The 20,488-nt window shown below is 37.3% G+C and overlaps 1 protein-coding gene across 1 annotated transcript; it reads right to left on the reverse strand.

Annotated features, from left to right (window-relative positions):
• Positions 1 to 1,651: 1,651 nt before the first annotated feature.
• On the reverse strand, positions 1,652 to 12,377 carry LOC307129958 (uncharacterized protein). The gene is made up of 2 exons (XM_079822779.1): positions 12,023 to 12,377; positions 1,652 to 2,973 (listed from the first exon to the last, which is right to left on the reverse strand). Exons 1-2 carry the CDS (start codon positions 12,330 to 12,332, stop codon positions 2,741 to 2,743), a joined length of 543 nt encoding a protein of 180 aa, XP_079678905.1. The 5' UTR covers positions 12,333 to 12,377; the 3' UTR covers positions 1,652 to 2,740.
• Between the last annotated feature and the right edge of the window lie 8,111 nt (positions 12,378 to 20,488).

Genomic DNA, 20,488 nt, shown 5'->3' on the forward strand with positions numbered 1-20,488 from the left:
ACATTAATTTATTAATTTATGTCAGGAGTGCATAATAATGTATCTGTAATGAACAATATTTTGAATGGAATATCACATGCAAATTAATTCTCTCTCTCGTCTGCAGCGGTTACGTTGTGTCCACACAGTTCGCAAATAACAGGTTTCAGTTCAGGTCTTAGTTCAAAAGTGCACATATTTGGAGAAATATTGATTTATCACGTTTGCAAAATATTTTGTCATACAGAATACCATTTCTAATCATTTCTCACTGAATTATGCGATCTCCATACAGCTGAAACATGTACAGAGCCCTCTCTGTCTCTTCTCTTCCTGATTTGCCTCAGATATGAGTCATCATGCTCTAGAGCTGTCAATCATTTTATGTGCTCAATTCTACCCTCTGCATGATGCTCTTCTGTGTGTTTACTTCCTCATTCTGTCCCTGTGAAGAATGAACCAATTCTACATTTCTACGGGTGAACTAAGAAGCTAATAAACACACAATTACTATGGCATAAGGTTTTTGTGTGATTTTTCATGTGATTTCGGCTATTTTATATCAATAATGGTTGTTTACATTATAACTGCTAGCAGGTGTAGCAATTAGCTCCATATAAAATGCTAAATATAACATGTTTTAACATCACCATATGAATGAAATCCCCCATTATATCCCGACAGGAAGCTAATACAAACACTCAAAAACGGTCGTCGAATGAGGACATTATAGCATGAATTGAGCTGTTCTCCTCGCCAGACATTAGACAAAAGACTGCAAATGGGTGTTTGCAGGCCAACATATTTGATAACATCTCTAAAAAAAAATCCTGATATGGTCTTAGAAAATGTTTCATAAAATTCATAGTTTTGGACATAACAGCCTCAGATTTGAAATGAAGCATGACCACACTTGTGGCTTTACTCTAGTTGTGGTCATAAGTTGTTATACTACAATATATATATATTAAAAAATATATTCTTAATATTTCTATTTTTTGTTTTTATGTTTGAGCCTATATATCTCCATATTAATAACAGTCTGAGCAATTCTGAGTATTCAGCTGCAAACTCTCAAGTGTTGGCTTTCTAAATATAGCAGCAGCCTTTTTACTATGGTTATGTCAAATGGCCCCACTTGCCAAAATGGGGGCTGACAGGCAAGGGGTTAAAAGGTTTTGTTATAATATCACAGAACAATAACATATTGTTACATCTATGAAAATGAATACAATATTTGTAACTTAAATAATAATCAAGTAAAGAGACTATATGTTGAGGAGTAGTATCATTTATACAGTCTTACAGTTACACCCGGCCCTTTGAGGGCAGCCACTTTTATGGTGCTTTCACACTTGGTTCGATTGCCTGGGCTGAACCCGAGTTCGATTGCTCCCCCCTCCCCCTGCCCCTGCTGGACTGTGTTCATATTATATTATTTGGGTCCGAACCGGGGTGCGTTTGTGTCATCAAAGCAGCAGCTGTTTACCCTGTTGCTTGGTAACAACGGCGAGCGAGAGTGTGGCAAAATGCATAGCGTTGCTCACCTCACTTTGATATTTTTGTTTTTGAACCGTTGGTTTTGTTACCAAAGCTTCAGTACGTAATGGCACTTGTGTCTGCCGCGAATGTACTGCAAATGCTCTAAAGAACGCTCAAGGACAGCAGAAATGATCTTTAGTTTCTAAATTCTTTATTGCTGATCTCATGCTTTGGACAGTTGAAGCATTCAAAAATCAAACACAAGTTCAAAACTGCATCCTATCTACTTTTGTGTGAAAGCCTAGAGGTCTTGAGGAGCTGGACAGGTGGAAAACCTGTCATCTCCAATGCAGTTTTCTCACCGTATTTATTTTGTTACTGAAAGGAAAATGCACAGCACATATTCAACTGCCACACGGGATATTCACCAGTGCGCTGCCCCTAACCAAAGACCGATAAAATATGACAAAATAACTTTGCCATATTTCAGTATTTCAGGGCCTTGAGGGCTGGTGAAAGGCATCTCTATAATCTAAACTCATGTGAACCTCAGGGTTGGCTTTGTTTCTGCAAGTCTTTCCAGTGATGCCACATGAAATGATTCTAAGTTATTACATAAACCCAAGGTTTTTCTGTCTGTAACTCATTCCAGACTGATGACATATAAAATCCTTCTCTCATAAGTGAATCCTCATGTGGTGCATAAAGGTTTCTTTATATCTGAAACTCTCTCCACAGAGATCACAAATGAACGGCTTCTCTCCAGTGTGAATTCTCATGTGGCAATCAAGACTTCCTTTTTGTTTGAAATCTTTTCCACACTGTTGGCAGGTGTAAGGCTTCTCTCCAGTGTGAACTCTCATGTGTCTGTTAAGGCCTACTTTTTCAGCAAAACTCTTTCCACACTGTGGGCAGGAGAACGGCTTCTCTCCAGTGTGAATTATCATGTGCCTGTTAAGGCTTACTTTTCTGTTAAAACTCTTTCCACACTGTTGGCAGGTGTAAGGCTTCTCTCCAGTGTGGATTCTTATGTGGTCTTGAAAGTGTCTTTTTCGATTGAACCTCTTTCCACACCATCTGCAGGTATAAGCCGTCTCTCCAGCGCAAGTTCTTAAGTGTCTATTAAAGTTTCCTTTAAGAGTGAACCTCTTTCCACACTGTTGGCAGGTGAAAGGCTTCTCTCCAATGTGGGCTCTTATGTGGTCTTGAAAGTGTCCTTTAAAAGTGAAACTCTTTCTACACCACCTGCAGGTATAAGGCTTCTCTCCAGTGTGAGTGCTTATGTGGTCTTGAAAATTTTGTGTCTATTATGAAAATTATGTCTGAAACTCTTTCCACATTGTTGGCATGTGAAATAAGCTTCTGTCTTTTGAGCTTTTTCTCGTGAAGAATTTTTTTCAGTCTGTGAGCAACTAAAAGCTGTTTCTTCAGTTATGAAATCATGATCTCCATATTGATCTTTCTCTTTCCTTCCATGCAGATCTTGACTATCCTCTTTCAGTGACATCAGGTCTAAGGGAAAAAAGACAAATCAAAATTTACCTGCATGTTTTAACTTTTATGTTTTGATGATTTTTAATTTCATATGATTAAAAAAAAAATTTAATTAATGTTTTATGCCTTCATTTGATTGTCAGAAAAATGTAAATACACAACCACATTTCTGATAAAAATACACAAACACAATATCTGAAGGAAAAAAAATAGATTGAAATGGATCCTTCGGATGAGAGACCTCTCAAAGAGAAGAGTCTCTCAAAAAGAGTAAAAGAGTAGGGTTGTAACCCCGGCATCCTGGCCAAATTTACCCATTGGCCCCTGTCCATCATGGCCTCCTAAACATCCCCATATAGCGATATGCTGATTGGCTTCATCGGTCTATCTCCTCTTAACCAATCAGCTGGTGTGTGGTGGGCATTCTGGCTCAATATGGCTGCCGTCTCATCATCCAGGTGGTGCTACACATTGGGGTTGGTTGAGAAGACCCCCCCCCCCCCTTCTATGTAAAGCACTTTGAGTACCCAGAAAAGCGCTATATAAATGTAAAATTATTAGTATTATTCTTAAAATCACTGATTGTTAAATCATTGACTATTAAAATGTAATTAAACCATTAAAATGGAATCCAGAATAAAAAAAGGAATTGGAGGGGGGAAATGTTTTTCATGGCCCTGAAATTAAAATTAAAATAAAAAATAATAATTTATTTAAAAAAAAATACTAAAATTTGATGTAACCATTAAAATGGGAGTTTAAAAAATCTAAATCCAGAAAAATTAAAACAGAAAAAAACTTGGGGAACAACTAAACCATTTCATAGGGCCCTAATATGAGCGGTGTCTGTGCTGTCGTCTCCACTGGTTTCAAAACATGCCTCAGTTATATTGTCATTTTCTGCTCTTTGCAACATCACAACCTTGTTTCTGCAGTAACTTTCAGCATGTGTCCTAAAACAACTGCTGACGTTTGTTTTACAGTTGTGTTCAAAATAATAGCAGTGTGATTAAAAAAGTGAGTAAAGCTCAAAATCCTTATAATAACTTTTATTTCAATACACGCAAATGCATTGGGAACACTGCACATTCTGTTCTAAATCAAAACATGAAGAAAAATGTATCTAATTACTTTAGAGAAAGTGAAGAAAAAGTAATATTAGGCTGTTCAAAAAATAGCAGTGTCTGCATTTTTCTATACAAAGTCAAACATTTCCTGTATATACTGAAAAATGCTTGAAGATTTCGCTTTGTCAATCACTGGACTAATATTTAGTCTAATAACCGCGGTTTCTGAGAACTGCTTCACATCTGTGTTGCATGGACTTGACCAACTTCTGGCATCTGTGATCAGGTTTTCCAGCCCAGATGATTGCACTACATGCCACAATTCCTCTGCATTTCTTGGTTTGGCCTCAGAAACAGCATTTTTGATGTCCCCAAGTTTTCTAATGGGCTGGCCTCTCCGTAACGTTAATCTTGTTGGTCTGGAACCAAGATGCTGCTCGCTTACTGGTGTGTTTGGGGTCGTTGTCTTGTTGAAACACCCATTTCAAGGGCATTTCCTCTTCGGCATAAGGCAAAATTACCTCTTTAAGTATTTTACTCAAACTGATCCATGATCCCTGGAATGCGATAAATAGGCCCAACACCCAGGGGCGCAGCTAGGGGGGGGGGGGGATTAGGACGATTCTAAGGGCCCACACACTTTTGGGGCTTCCAGAGATCAGTTTTATTAGTATTAACAGTACTAGTAGTAATGTATTATAAATGTATAATCTACCAAAGAGTTGCAAATATAAAAAAATGATGGTGCATTTCCGGCAAAATCCAGCTAAACGCTCCACTCATGAACCGCTCACACTCACCGGTAAAACTACGTTCATTCAAATCCCACTCCGACATGAAAATTCTCTGTGCTATAATTGTTGCAGCCATTAAGGTATTTATTTTTATATTTATGTTTAAATATTATAATGTTGTTTTTATGTTGTCTATGTTGTCAATCTGTCGATCTATGACGATTATGAAAAGTGAATAGTATGAGAATAAAAGAATAATTCTGTCTTGATCCGACGTCTCCTGGTCTATTCTTCAACAAACAACTGAAGTTCACAACAGCAGCATGAGATAGGACACATCATAAGATGAATGGAGTTGATCAGACATGATTGTGACCACTTCATTAAGTTTTGTTTTGTATAAATTGTTTCTTAATTTTAATCAATGTTTCATCAGCCAATCGGGGCATTCTGGGTAGAGCGAGCGGAGCTTAATTGGTCAGTATTATTAAATTGCAGACAAAGATTTTGGATAGCTAGGTTGGTGTGGTAGAGGGTCCAACATCAAATTCTTTCATAGGGCCCAAAACTGCTAGCGGCGCCCCTGCCAACACCATAGTATGAGAAACATCCCCATATCATGATGCTTGCGCCACCATGCTTCACTGTCTACTATGGCTTGAATTCAGTGTTTGGGAGTCGTCTGACAAACTGTCTGCGGCCCCTAGACCTAAAAAATAACAATCTTGCTTTCATCGGTCCACAAAATTGCGCCATTTCTCTTTAGGCCAGTCAATGTGTTCTTTGCAAATTGTAATCTCTTCAGCACATGTAGTTTTTTCAACAATGGGACTTTGCGGGGGCTTCTTGCCGATAGCTTGGCTTCACGTAGGCGTGGTCTAATATTTACAGTACTCACAGGTAACTTTAGACTTTCTTTGATCTCCCTGGAGCTGATCTTTGCCATTTTGGCTATTCTTCGATCCATTCAAATGGTTGTTTTCCGTTTTCTTCCACGTCTTTCTGGTTTTGGTTGCCATTTTAAAGCATTTGATATCATTTTAGCTGAGCAGCCTATCATTTTCTGCACTTCTTTATTTGTTTTCCTGTCTCTAATCCAGTGGTTTTCAAACCTGTCCCGGAGGACCCCCAGCCCTGCACATTTTGTATGTCTCCCATATTTGACACACCCACTTCAGGTCTTGCAGTCTCTAATAATGAGCTCATGAGTTGAATCAGGTGTGTTAGATGAGGGAGATATACAAAATGTGCAGTGTTGGGGGTCCTCCAGGACAGGTTTGTAAACCCCTGCTCTAATCAACTTTTTAATCAAAGTACGCTGTTCTTCTGAACAATGTCTGGAACAACCCAAGATTTTCAGAGAGAAATGCACAGGACAGCATTTGCTGCCTTTGTCCTTAAAGGTTCATAAAACCCTAAACCAAATTTTCTGAGATTTTAACAGAGTTATGAGTGTTGAGCATCATAGAAGTCAATGTTACCATCCATTCATTTTGATTGTAGGAGAAAACTAGTTAATTTAAAGGGTCAGTTCACCCACAAATGAAAATTATGTCATTAATTACTCACCCTCATGTCGTTCGACAGTAAGACCTCCGTTCATATTCGGAACACAAATGAAGATATTTTTGTTGAAAGCTGATGGCTGAGAAAGGCTTCACACAGGCCTCCATTGGCATTCAGTACATTTACACTCCCAAGACGCATAAAAGGCACTTAAAACGTTGTTACAAAGTCCATCTCACCACAGTGGCTCTACAATAATTTTACGTTACGACGACAATAGTTTTTGTGGGCAAAAAAAAATCAAAATAACACCTTTATCCAACTTGTTCTTGTCTTCCGTGTGTGCCTCCACGACGCATGCGTGAGAATATGACGCAGATCCGGCGTTCGGACACATGACCCAGAAGCGATTTGTTTACAAGCAGAGGAAGACGCGCGTATCTAAGCTGTTGAATTCTACATTGATCGTGCTTTAGGTCTCTGCGTGGGGCTTAATGGGGCTTAAGTGTGCATTTCATGGATTCCCGAACCCCGGCGCTACGTCATAATCTCACGCATGCGTCGTAGAGACACACACGGAAGACAATAACAAGTTGGATAAAGGTGTTATTTTGATTTTTTTTTGCGGACAAAAACTATTGTCGTCGCATCGTAAAATTATTGTAGAGCCACTGTGGTGAAATGGACTTTGTAACAACGTTTTAAGTGCCTTTTATGGGTCTTGGGAGTATAAATGTACTGAATGCCAATGGAGGCCTATCTGAAGGCCTTTCTCAGCCATCAGCTTTCAACTAAAATATCTTCATTTGTGTTCCGAATATGAACGGAGGTCTTACGGGTGTCGAAAGACATGAGGGTGAGTAATTAATGAGAGAATTTTCATTTTTGGGTGAACTAACCCTTTTAAAAAAAAATGCACTATATTCAACTTCTGGGTTTAAATTCATCTTTGTATCAACATCACAGAATGTGACACTTTGTCGTACTATAGTACAGCGATGACTCATCGATGTCTCAATTATTCATGAGTCTGCGTGTACTTATCCTATGAGAAGACGTCTTGCTTAATTATTCACAAGTCTGCGTGTCCTTATCCTATGAGAAAATGCCTCGCTTAACACAGCAGCACGCGTTGCTTGACAAGCGCTTCAAAGAGTGAGATCGCATTCGTAAGTGAGATCGTAAGTGAGAGATGCTTTAATGGATCAAAAACGCGTGATTATTTTTGCTTTGTATTAGTTTCTGCGTCGCATAAGTTCTCTTCAGTAGATCCAGAGTCTTCACACAAACGCGATTCATCCACACTGTGAGTGTAACCTCTCTTTACGGCCCATTAACCGATCAAACGGCTCATAAAACACTGCAAAATTAGCCTCAAAAGTTATCAGTGATGCATCAGCGTGTTCGTATATATTTCCTATAGAGAGAACATGCGAATGGCTGTGCATTTATTTGTGCAATAAATGACAGCTGTCATAGGATATGTATTTTATGTATTTGTGTTATTTAAGGTGAGCTTACTAAACCATGTGTAAATTGTGTTACGTAATGATATTTTGCAGCGTGCAATTTTTTGGGAAGCGTTGATGCTTTTACTGATAAAACTCTGAATCAGAAGCCGTTGTTGTGTTGTTGTCAGTCAGTCAGTCTCCCCTCACCCCCTCCACTCCGCAGCTTATGCTGCCTTAACGTGCTATCAGAAATTTCCTAATTCCCACTTTAGAAGTTGTGATTACAAGCTTGTTGCATTCAAGTGCTTTGTTGTCGGAGTGAACAGGAATCATGGTGGACACCAGGTTATTCTTGCCTATTTATTGGGAAAATCTTATTAAAACCATCATCATTTGTAGTCTCCAAAGCACCGACAACCATGTAAACATTCCAGATAGTCCGCTTTCTGCTGATTCTGTAATTTCAGTCAAATGCAGGCTATTTTCGCTGTGTACCAAACATACAATACACTTCATATGATTACTCTTACATTTAAATATGTACTACGTTAATGTCAAGACAAGACGACCTAGCTGTTTTGGAGAAAAAAAACAATAAAACCACACCTGCCACAGCAGTCTAGTTCTCCCCGCCACCATGTTTAAAGCTTATGACACGCCCATCTCTGGAATTGGGGTATCAGAATTATTTCCGAACTTCCCAGTGGTAAACACGACATCAGAAGGCGTTCATGTGCAATTTTTACCTAGGAAACTCGTATTTACGATAATTCCGATAGCACGTGAAGGCAGCATTAACCACGCCCACTTTTATAGCATTTTTCAAAACTGTGGTGAGAACTGACGGCTGCTAAAACAGGGTGTTTCATGACCCTTTAATCCCTAGACGTATGAGCTGTTTTGGGGCTCTTTAGAAGTTTTGACATGCTCTTACATTTGTGTTTTTTCAGATGCTTATAAACATATTAATGGCAAAAGTGTAATTACACTGTATTCAGCAAAAACTGGGCTATCATAATATGAGAGCAAAATGAATGTACATGCATAAACATTTTTCTCTCAAAAATGCAAGCATGTTTTCTGAAAAAAACAAAACATTTTTTTAATTAAGGCCTCAAAACAAGCAATAGATATGTGTTCACAAGACTTTTGACTAATGGGTGTATTTGCCTAGAGTTTTTGCTTCAAACTGATGTGAGAATCATTGAGCCGACACATTCACATACAACAATATTTTCATTTACAATTGGTAAAACACTTTTTCTTTACTGAGGCCGATATGCGAGGAGGCGTGAACGATCCATGAATAATAATGTGATCACTCCTGAGAAACAAAAGACCTGCATAATAATGAGCTGCATAATAACTAGGGGTGCACCGATCCGATATTAGGATCGGATATCGGCCGCGATACTGACAAAATAGCTGGATCGGGGATCGGAAAAATGAATAGATCCACAAGCCGATCCAGGTGAATCCATGTAGAATAGATGCTGCGCTTGTGACTGAGTGACAGAGAGAACGATGAGAGCTCCTCCCCCGCGCACACTCTCTGGGTCTTCAGAATAATCAGTGTTAGCTGTTAGCTCTCTCATATTTCACACATTAATCCAAATCAAAAGGTCGAAACTGAACCGAAACCATGTTGCACGTGACACATTCGGATAATCCTTGAATTATCGCTGGTTGTGAATTGAGCTCAAAAAACCTTGACTCTTCTCTGACCAGCTGACATAAAGCATACTTTCAATAAACGGGAGACAAATCATATCCAGTTATGAAGTGTTTTCTGTGTGTTGACATCTTTCGCGATGTTCTAACAGACGGGATTCGCACACAACGCGTCTGCTAATGTCCGATTCGCCACCTGATGACTCCTTTGAACCGAATCATTTTAACGACTGGTTAGAAGAACTGATCTGTCCAACACTGAACTCATGAATCAGTTTATTAATTTACTCAGAACGCATCTGAAATGAGAACACAAGTGTGCTTACCCAATTAAGCAAGAATTACTTTTAATTATCAACAGTATTTCAGCTTATTTCTGTTGACAATGTGTAGTAAAATAAATAGGCCAACAATCATTTAGACAGGAGTGAGGTGAAACCAGAACAAAGTTATTAGCTAGCTGATAATTTTTATTAAATTGCATATGGCAGAAAATTAGACTATTTGTTAATTTGTAATGCTACTTTTTAATATTGATATGATTATATAACACAACAATGATCTGTAGTGTAAAAAATGTTTGGCAACTGTCAGATTACTATTGTATGTTTGACTGTTTTTTGTTTCCACTGCTACATTTTATTTTTTTAAAGAAGTTTGATTACATTCTATTTTAGATTTGAATGCACAATTGTTTTTTAAATAAATAAGAATTAAACACTTTACACACATCTGTTATTTTGTCTTAGTTATGATTAGTTAGTAAAGTCTGGTGCCTTTAGTCTCTTAAAGGAAGGTATAAGGTGGAAGATATACAGTTTATTATTAATTCAACAATAGTATCGGATCGGTATCGGGTATCGACAGATACACAAAGCCCAGGCATCGGTATCGGGACTGAAAAAGTCGGATCGGTGCACCCCTAATAATAACTGAGCTTCAGGTAGGCCTACTAGATTTTAGGTTTACTATAAAAGTACAGTAACAGTAAAAAAAATAGTTTTCTGGGGGGAAAATCTAAATATTTTTACTTAAAGTTTTTACTTAAAGCAAGCTAAATTATCTGCCAAAAAAGAAACAAGATTTCAAGATTTTTTGAAAGAAGAGCTAAAAAAACTGTAATATTGTGACACTGAACCCAATTCGATATTCAATAAATACAAATAACTGAATAATTGGTAATGATGAATGTTATAAGTAAAATATGTGGGATTTAAAACAACATAATGCAAAGCAATTATGATTTCAAATAGTATCTGGTGACTTTAGGGACACTTTTCCCCAGTCATTTCAAAGGCAAACATTTTCTGAATCATTTGTAAACGATCAAATACACAAAATCCTCAAATATCATTTCGAGCTTCAGTCAGAAACACGTGAAATGCATGAGCGCTAAGGCTATTGTCTGCTATATTGGTACCAAATATACTAATATATTTATTATACCAGTCTGTTATATTATATCAAATATATTAAAAACATTGATTAAAATTAAGATACAATTTATACAAAACGATATTCACTGTAAAAAAGGCAATTAATACTCAAATATATTTTCCATCTTCAGTTCATTTATGAGACGCGTGCGCGAAGGCTATTGTCTGTTAGATTGAATTGTCACATAGGTTGCATTGGTGCATTTACTCTGCAAACAGTAAAGGTGGAGATCCGCGTTGCATTTGTTGAAGTTCAGGTTTGATCATGGCAGATTTAATCACAGAAATTGTACAAGTGGCTTGTGAAGCAACAAAGGCCCTGTCCCAAATAGCACACTTCATGTGCACTTTCGGTTGAAACTGTGAATGTTTTTTAGACCTGTGTTTCCCAACCGGGGTGCCGTCTGACGAGACGCTGTGAGAAAATGTGTCTCTGTGCACTCACCCGAAAGCACGCACACCTCTCACAGCGCGCACATATTGAGTTCTCTTTCAAGTCTTACTTTTAGTGTGAGTTTGTCTGTTCAAGAGCATGTCAACATGTCCATCTTGAGTATTCTAGCAGACATAGTCTGTATATAGACGACGCATATCCGAGCTTTAGGTATTAAAGGGGCAGTAGCATTAGGTCTTAAAGGGGCAGTAGCCTTTACTGCTGTCTGTTTAATGTCAAAAGACAAGGACATCATTCACTGCTCTTGATTGAATAGCTTTTGTAAGTTTAAAAATAATTAATCTTTAATGTATACAGTCAAATATGCAATGTTATTTTACATTTGATCAATTTCTGTACCTGAAAACTAATGTTAGACGTACCTGAAAAACCTGAAAAGCGTTGTTTATTTTATTAGTAGGCCTATCTTTGCTCAATAGTATTTATTTGTGCTGCTGCTTGTATTTAAATAATTTGTTCTTATTATTTTCTTTATTTTTATTTGACAGTAGTGCTTTTTTCACTGAACATAGCAAATACTGAACCGTACCGAAACCGTGAGCCTAAAACCGTGACACAAACCGAACCGTGAGCAAACTGTACCGTTACACCCCTAGCGTAACGTATGCGAGGGGGGGCCACAAAATGGAGAACATTTTCAAAGGGTGCCATGACTGAAAAAAGGTTGGGAAACACTGGTTTAGACTACAGAAAGCAAGCAGTGCAGCCGTTATAGTGCGATCGACAGAGATTTGAGAATGAAACCAACCTGTTTGTTCCTCAGTTTCTTCATGTTTCACTCTCAATGTTTCTTCAATCTTCACGTCTTCTCTCTCCTCTTTCTCTGTTTGTTCCTCAGTTTCTTCATCTTTCACTCTCAATGTTTCTTCAATCTTCATGTCTTCTCTCTCCTCTTTCTCTGTTTGTTCCTCAGTTTCTTCATGTTTCACTCTCAATGTTTCTTCAATCTTCATTTCTTCACTCTCCTCTTTCTCTGTGTGTTCCTCAGTTTCTTCATGTTTCAAACTGAATACATTTTCAATCTTCAGGTCTTCACTCTCCTCTTTAATAAACACCATCTTTATTAATGATCTCAATCGCTTCTCCAGGAGTTTTTCTGTGTGTTTGTCCTGTTTAAGATGAGAATAATTAACAGAAAGAAAAATAAATCCACATTAAATCTTTGAGTGTCTCAATCAGCATCAGCACAGTCTCAGTAACACTCAATATATATATATAATTCATATAATTATAATCAATATGTGTGTGTGTGTGTGTGTGTATATTCTCTGGCGAGTAGAGATGAGAGATTGAGTAATTGCTTTGGAAAATGATTCAGTGATTTCTATCTCTATTTCTACAATCATTAAATAAAATAAAATTTGTATATATTTAATGATTGTAGAAATTTTATATATAAACAAACATACATATATAAAAATTATTTTATTTAATGATTGTAGAAATAGAGATAGAAATAGAGCGCTTTGAATCACTGAATCATTTTCCAAAGCAATTACTCAATCTCTCATCTCTACTCGCCAGAGACTGAACTCATGTTTATATGATGAAGCTGCTTCTGTTACTCATGAGTTTATTCTGTTACTTTACTCACACAACGTTAATAAGTGTTAGATAATGCAATGCAATGTTACATTTAATAATACATCATTCAATCTGTGTCGCCTGTAAAACTTTGAAGATTGTTTCTATTGTTTAAACACTTTAAACGCTTAAAACACAAACCTTTCTTCAGCCGAGTCACAACAGATGCAGGAGCGTGGCGCGGACTTATGACGTCACACCACCACACCAAAATAAAAGTCCCGTTCACACACTCCAGTCTACATTCACAGAAGTGCACACATACAAATAATACAAGAGATGACAGAAATTCAGAGTTGAATGTATTGCTGAAATACATGTTGTTCAATGATGTGCTGAAAATATGAAACTAGTAAAGACTGAGAGACTTTGTCTAAAAGTTAAAACTGTTTCGTTTAGGGGAATCAATTATTTATCTATTTTTCTTATTTATATAAATGATCTATATCTAGATATATAGATTTACATCTAGATATATTCTTAATGATAAATATATTATTAAATAATAAATATGTAATATAAAATCCCAATAATTTTTGAGTGATAGAGAAGAGAAGACATTGTTGAATAAAGTCATTATTTTTGTTTATTTGTTTGCGCATGAGAAGTATTCTTGTCACTTCATAACATGAAGGTTGAACCACTGGAGTCACATGGACTATTTAAAAAAAAGTTTTTACAACCTTTCTGGTAAATCAAAGTGTTAAATTGCTGTCTATGGAGAGGTCAGTGAGCTCTGGGATTTCATCAAAAATATCATAATTTGTGTTCTGAAGCTGAACGAAGGTCTGACGTCTGCATTGCTCAAATTAGTAAATGTATAGTCTTTATGATCAGTGTAAAGAAACCCAGATCTTCAATAAGTCTCGATAGGTTTATTAACTTTAATATCAGCGAACAACAATATAATGTTACCTACTGTAGTTAAATTCATTTAATTTAAATAAACCACGTCTTTTGTACCATATTTTATATTTATAAATAGCATCAGCTCCAATATATAGTGTCATACATTAAGTTTTCAAAACAGAAGAGTCGAGATTAGAGACTGTGGAATATTTATGTTAATGGTAAGTTGTAAATGACTACTGGGTTCTGTTTGCCCTAACACAACATTATATTTGGACATAATCTGGCTGGCCCTGAGGGATATGGCCAGTTTTCAGGTGTTATCAAATCTCCAGTTTGAAGTATTCATAATTCTTTTTAAAAAAAATCTGGGCCCTCGCATTTATCTTGTGGTTTTCTAGAAGGTCCCCCATTAAAAAGAAACTTAATAGACTAAGATTACACACAACATTAATAACATTTTATGTTTACATAGCATAAAGTTAAAATTTTAAGTGGCATAAATTGTATCTTCTGTATTTATAGAAAACTCCAGTGCAGAATATCAGGAGAAGAAGATCGAAAATCGAGGGGCCAATCTGGAACAACTCAAGTCCATCAGACAGAACTGCTCCTAGAAGACTATCCAGGCCACCAAAAGTAAAGATGCTGCAACAAGTCCTTCACCAGGATTACTGGCTGACCTGTGATTCCATTGACCTGGCCAGCTTCCTCACAGCAAAGGACAACATGGACATTGATGGGTTTCAGTCAGTTCTGTCCTTTAGTGCTATTGCTAATGGAGGGATTGTGGGAACTCTGAACAAACAGATATTGAACATTCAGCAAAATCACTGGATCAAGGTTAGCAGTTTATTTTGTGATGAATCAGCTCTCTGTGTATGACAGTAAAAGCGCCCTCTGGACCCGAGAACCCTACAGACACTGTCCTCGCCGGTAAGGCCACAGTCAGGCAATCAAATCTAAGCAAAAGTTCTCAATAGCATTTACATATGCTCTATGCAAGGGCCATCCACCAAAGCTATGCATATTTAATGAAGGTAGGCTAAGGGCACAACTGTATGCTTCATTAAAATAAAAACAGCATCACACTTTCCATGAGTGAAGCTGAGGCAAACATGACCAAAACTGCAGAACCAGTTTACTGTGTTTGCAGAACAGCCCATAACAAGGAGCTCATGGTCCAGTGCTCTGAATGCCAAGAGTGTTATCATCCTACATGTGCAGATACATCCAGAACTGTAATGGGAAATGATCAGGTCTGGCAATGTTTCAAATGCCACTGATGACATAGTGGACTGGACACTACATGAGAAACACCACAGTGGGGAACACCAAATGCAATAAGAAGAAGCTTTATTTTTTATTTTAGTATTTTAAATTATTTGACGTTTTAATTTAAACGTACCACTGCTGTATTTTAACCTTGCATTTTATTTATTTTATATTCATTTTTTATTTGTAATTTATATAAGTAAAGGAGTGAAATCCAGATCCCTATTTATTTAGGGTCTTACAAAAATAAAACAAGACATTTTTGTATAACCGTGCAACACTATGCAAATTATTAGATTTTTTTTCATGAATAAATGCAGTGTAAGAATGGACTTTTTGGGGGTGATTTTGCTTTTATTTTTCTCAAAACTAAACAGTAAAATGACTTGGAAATAAACAGTAATTCATCTTCTGTATTCAAATTACGGAATCTCACAGTTCAAAATGCTTACACTAAGCCTGAAGACATTGCACACCAGTTACGCTCGTCTGATGTAGCGAAAGCATTTTGAACTGTGAGAGGTTTTTTTTCTTCACTTTTTCTGTAAGTTGGAAGTTATAAATTGTACTTTATGGACCAGTTATGATGGATAGATGCACTTTTATGGACTTCAGAAAAGAGCAACAGTCACTGCCATACTGGATACACCTGAAAGTATCCCTGTTTCTTTTCTTTGCTTAAATATTGGAAAGCTTCTGAATACAGACACTTCCTCCTATTTTACAGCCTTCCCTGTTTGTTTGTCATTTTACCCCGAAAATATCTTGACCATTTACTACTTCTAGTACAGGCCAGATACATTCTTGTTCAAGATTCAATTTTCCCCCAAAACATTGACAAAGCTGATGGCCTTTTAAAAGCATTTGTGGGCCTAATTTATCAAAATAGTTCCATGAAATATGCTTGAATGTAATTAAATAAATATTGTATACAGTGTATTTAATTATTTTGTAAGTATTTGTATTAATTTTCACTTGTGCTGGACAGCAGTCCTGCAGGATTTTTCACTTGTGTTGCAGTTGTGCTGGATGCTCCTGCATGTTTCTGTTGTACTGAAGGCTTCATTCTAAAACCTGTAGGAATTTCCTGGAGGATTTCATCATTCCTACAGGATACCTTCAAAAATCCTGCAGAAAAAATCTCAGGATTCCAGTAGGTTATTTTTGTAAAGGTGATCCACATAATCATCTTCTTCTGCCGCCCCTGCCTGATCCCCATATCCCTCCTCATCTTCTGCATCTTCTTGGACTCCACCTCTCTCATCTTCGTTCATTTTGACAAATGATGTCTGTTATCTGCGGACCCTGCTATTTTGCAAGTTCTCCCACTTAGAAATCATGGAGGGGTCTGAAATTGTCATCGTAGGTGCATGTCCACTGTGAGAGACATAATCTTTAAAAAAAAAAATCCAGAAATCACAATGTATGCTTTTTTTAAACTATTTATATGTATGATACAGCTGCAAATAAGTATTTGAACACCTGAGAAAATCAATGTTAATATTTGGTACAGTAGCCTTTGTTTGCAATTACAGAGGTCAAACGTTTCCTGTAGTTTTCCACCAGGTTTGCACACACTGCAGGAGGGATTTTGGCCCACTCCTCCACACAGATCTTCTCTAGATCCGTCAGGTTTCTGGCCTGTCGCTGAGAAACACAGAGTTTGAGCTCCTCCAAAGATTCTCTATTGGGTTTAGGTCTGGAGACTGGCTAGGCCACGCCAGAACCTTGATATGCTTCTTACAGAGCCACTCCTTGGTTATCCTGGCTGTGTGCTTCGGGTCATTGTCATGTTGGAAGACCCAGCCTCGTCCCATCTTCATTGCTCTAACTGAGGGAAGGAGGTTGTTCCCCAAAATCTCGCAATACATGGCCCCGGTCATCCTCTCCTTAATACAGTGCAGTCGCCCTGTCCCATGTGCAGAAAAACACCCCCAAAGCATAATGCTACCACCCCCATGCTTCACAGTAGGGATGGTGTTCTTGGGATGGTACTCATCATTCTTCTTCCTACAAACACGTTTAGTGGAATTATGACCAAAAAGTTCTATTTTGGTCTCATCTGACCACATGACTTTCTCCCATGACTCCTCTGGATCATCCAAATGGTCATTGGCAAACTGAAGACGGGCCTGGACATGTGCTGGTTTAAACAGGGGAACCTTCCGTGCCATGCATGATTTCAAACCATGACGTCTTAGTGTATTACCAACAGTAACCTTGGAAACGGTGGTCCCAGCTCTTTTCAGGTCATTGACCAGCTCCTCCCGTGTAGTTCTGGGCTGATTTCTCACCTTTCTTAGGATCATTGAGACCCCACGAGGTGAGATCTTGCATGGAGCCCCAGTCCGAGGGAGATTGACAGTTATGTTTAGCTTCTTCCATTTTCTAATGATTGCTCCAACATTGGACCTTTTTTCACCAAGCTGCTTAGCAATTTCCCCGTAGCCCTTTCCAGCCTTGTGGGGGTGTACAATTTTGTCTCTAGTGTCTTTGGACAGCTCTTTGGTCTTGGCCATGTTAGTAGTTGGATTCTTACTGATTGTATGGGGTGGACAGGTGTCTTTATGCAGCTAACGACCTCAAACAGGTCCATCTAATTTAGGATAATAAATGGAGTGGAGGTGGACATTTTAAAGGCAGACTAACAGGTCTTTGAGGGTCAGAATTCTAGCTGATAGACAGGTGTTCAAATACTTATTTGCAGCTGTATCATACAAATAAATAGTTTAAAAATCATACATTGTGATTTCTGGATTTTCTTTTTTTAGATTATGTCTCTCACAGTGGACATGCACCTACAATGACAATTTCAGACCCCTCCATGATTTCTAAGTGGGAGAACTTGCAAAATAGCAGGGTGTTCAAATACTTATTTTCCTCACTGTATGTATATTTATTTTTTATATATATATATATATATATATATATATATATATATATATATATATATATATATATATATATATATATATATATATATATATATATATATATATTATTTATTTAATTCTTTTTTTATGCACTTTTTAAAAATAGCATAGATAAAATAAAAATAATGAGCAAAACAAGAACAATCATTCAATAATTTAAAAAAAAACTTAAACCTTTGCACATACATAAAAAATATTATAAAAAAATGTATTACAATTTGTGATGCATTGTTCCTGACTTCTAAATGAATCATTCCCTTGATTCACACAAATGTTTTTTCTACGAACAAAAAGTTGCGATTTTCTAGGCCTACGGACAGCGCCTGAAAATAGGCTAACTTCTGTCAACATAACCAACGTGACCACCTGCTTACACAGGGAGCGTGCTGGGGACTATTTTCAGGTGCTGCGTAAAATTATTACGCAGGAATGAGAGTACGGTTCTTAGCCATATTGGCCAAGAAAAACACAACTTTTCCTTCTGTCTCAGTACACGATGTAACTACAGAAGTGTCCAGATTTATATAGGAAAAATATCAATATATTATTGAGAGAGATGCTAATGGTCTAATCAGATTCAATGATCTATGCTAAGCTATACTAAAAGTGCTACTGCCAGATCTGAAGAACATTCTAGGGTTGAGTCTTGTAGATGAGCATCTGATATAAACCACATTTAAAGGTCTTGTGTGAACAGCCTCACCCAAAAAAAGACAAAAAACATTGTATTTTGAGTGGAAAATCATGTTCAGCTGCAATGTGAATATAGCCCTAATTTCACACAGATACATATTTTCTGGTGCCATTTGAAATTGTAGAGCCTCAGATCTGCATGACTTTTCAGGAATATCTGTACGTGATGGCAAAAGACAAGGCAGCCAGAGAAAAAACATAAAATAAACAGAAGAGATCTCTTGGCAAAATAACTGGTCATGTGAATTAAACAACGAGGGAAAAGGTTTAATTTTCAAGTCTACACGTTCTCTCTCCAGTGAATCCTCAAGGTTATCTTTAAAGGGTTAGTTCACCCAAAAATGAAAATTCTGTCATTAATTACTCACCCTCATGTCGTTGGACACCCGTAAGACCTCCGTTCATATTCGGAACACAAATGAAGATATTTTAGTTGAAAGCTGATGGCTGAGAAAGGCTTCAGATAGGCCTCCATTGGCATTCAGTACATTGACACTTCCAAGATCCATGAAAGGCACTTAAAACGTCGTTACAAAGTCTATCTCACCACAGTGGCTCTACAATAATCTTACGATGCGACGACAATAGTTTTTGTGCGCAGAAAAAAATCAAAATAACACCTTTATCCAACTTGTTCTCGACTTCCGTGTATGCCTCCACGACGCATGCGCGAGAATATGATGCAGATCCGGCGTTCGGACATATGACCCAGAAGCGATTTGTTTACGAGCAGAGGAAGACGCGCGTGTCTAAGCTGTTGGATTCTACATTGATCGTGCTTTAGGTCTCGGCGTAGTTCTCAAAATGGGGCTTAAGTGTGTATTTCATGGATTCCCGAACGCCGGCGCTACGTCATATTCTCGCGCATGCGTCGTGGAGGCATACACGGAAGTCGAGAACAAGTTGGATAAAGGGTAAAACTATAATAGATAAAACTATTGTCGTCGCATCGTAAGATTATTGTAGAGCCACTGTGGTGAGATAGACTTTGTAACGACGTTTTAAGTGCCTTTCATGGATCTTGGAAGTGTCAATGTACTGAATGCCAATGGAGGCCTGTCTGAAGCCTTTCTCAGCATCAGCTTTCAACTAAAATATCTTCTTCTTACGGGTCTTACGGGTCTCGAACGACATGAGGGTGAGTAATTAATGACAGAATTTTCATTTTTGGGTGAACTAACCCTTTAAATCTGAAACCCTTTTCACACTGACCACATGTGAATGGGCTCTCTCCTGTGCGAATTCTCATGTGGTTATTGGGTAGTTGACAAATGACCAAGAAAAAGTACTTTTTTTGGAAAACATAACTTTTTATGAAAAAATACATATATTTGTGGAGTATGAAAACTGCAGTTCCAGAAAATAGTAGTGGTCACTCATTTTGTCAATGACTTCACATATTTTTTTCACTTTTTCACTCAACAGTACTGTAAATGTGTCCTATGGTGTGACATTTATAAAGTACTAAGATATTATATTAAATAACATAAAACAAATACTTGAGACCGAATTGTTCACATTATTAAAACATTATTTTCTTAAAGTGATATTTATTTTAAATGAAAATACTAATTAGAATCATTTTCACCATGAATAGATGAAGTTGATAAACTTTTCCCTACGAATGTCAATAAAACTTTTTCGCCAACCTTACAAAACTGTTTGAATTTGTACCTATCTAAGAGGAGATATTATTGTAACTCCCCTAATGCCAAACTTGACTCTTTTTTAAAAAGATATTTTAAAATAAGTATATTTTTCTGTTGTTTTATGTTTGTCACACCATAGGACAAAACGTCACACCAAAGGACAAAGATAGTCATTGCATAAAAAGAGTAAGAATATGTAGTGTTTATTGTAACAATTACAAAGGAGGACAT

The sequence above is a fragment of the Gobio gobio genome (genome assembly GCF_949357685.1).
Source record: "Gobio gobio genome assembly, chromosome: 1".
Classification (NCBI taxonomy): domain Eukaryota; kingdom Metazoa; phylum Chordata; class Actinopteri; order Cypriniformes; family Gobionidae; genus Gobio; species Gobio gobio.

Coding starts and splice junctions, on each gene's coding strand:
- LOC307129958 (XM_079822779.1), bottom strand. CDS start 12,332: ATGGTGTTTATTAAAGAGGAGAGTGAAGACCTGAAGATTGAAAATGTA. Junction 2,974..12,022: donor AGAAACTGAGGAACAAACAG/GTTGGTTTCATT, acceptor TTTTTCCCTTAG/ACCTGATGTCACTGAAAGAG.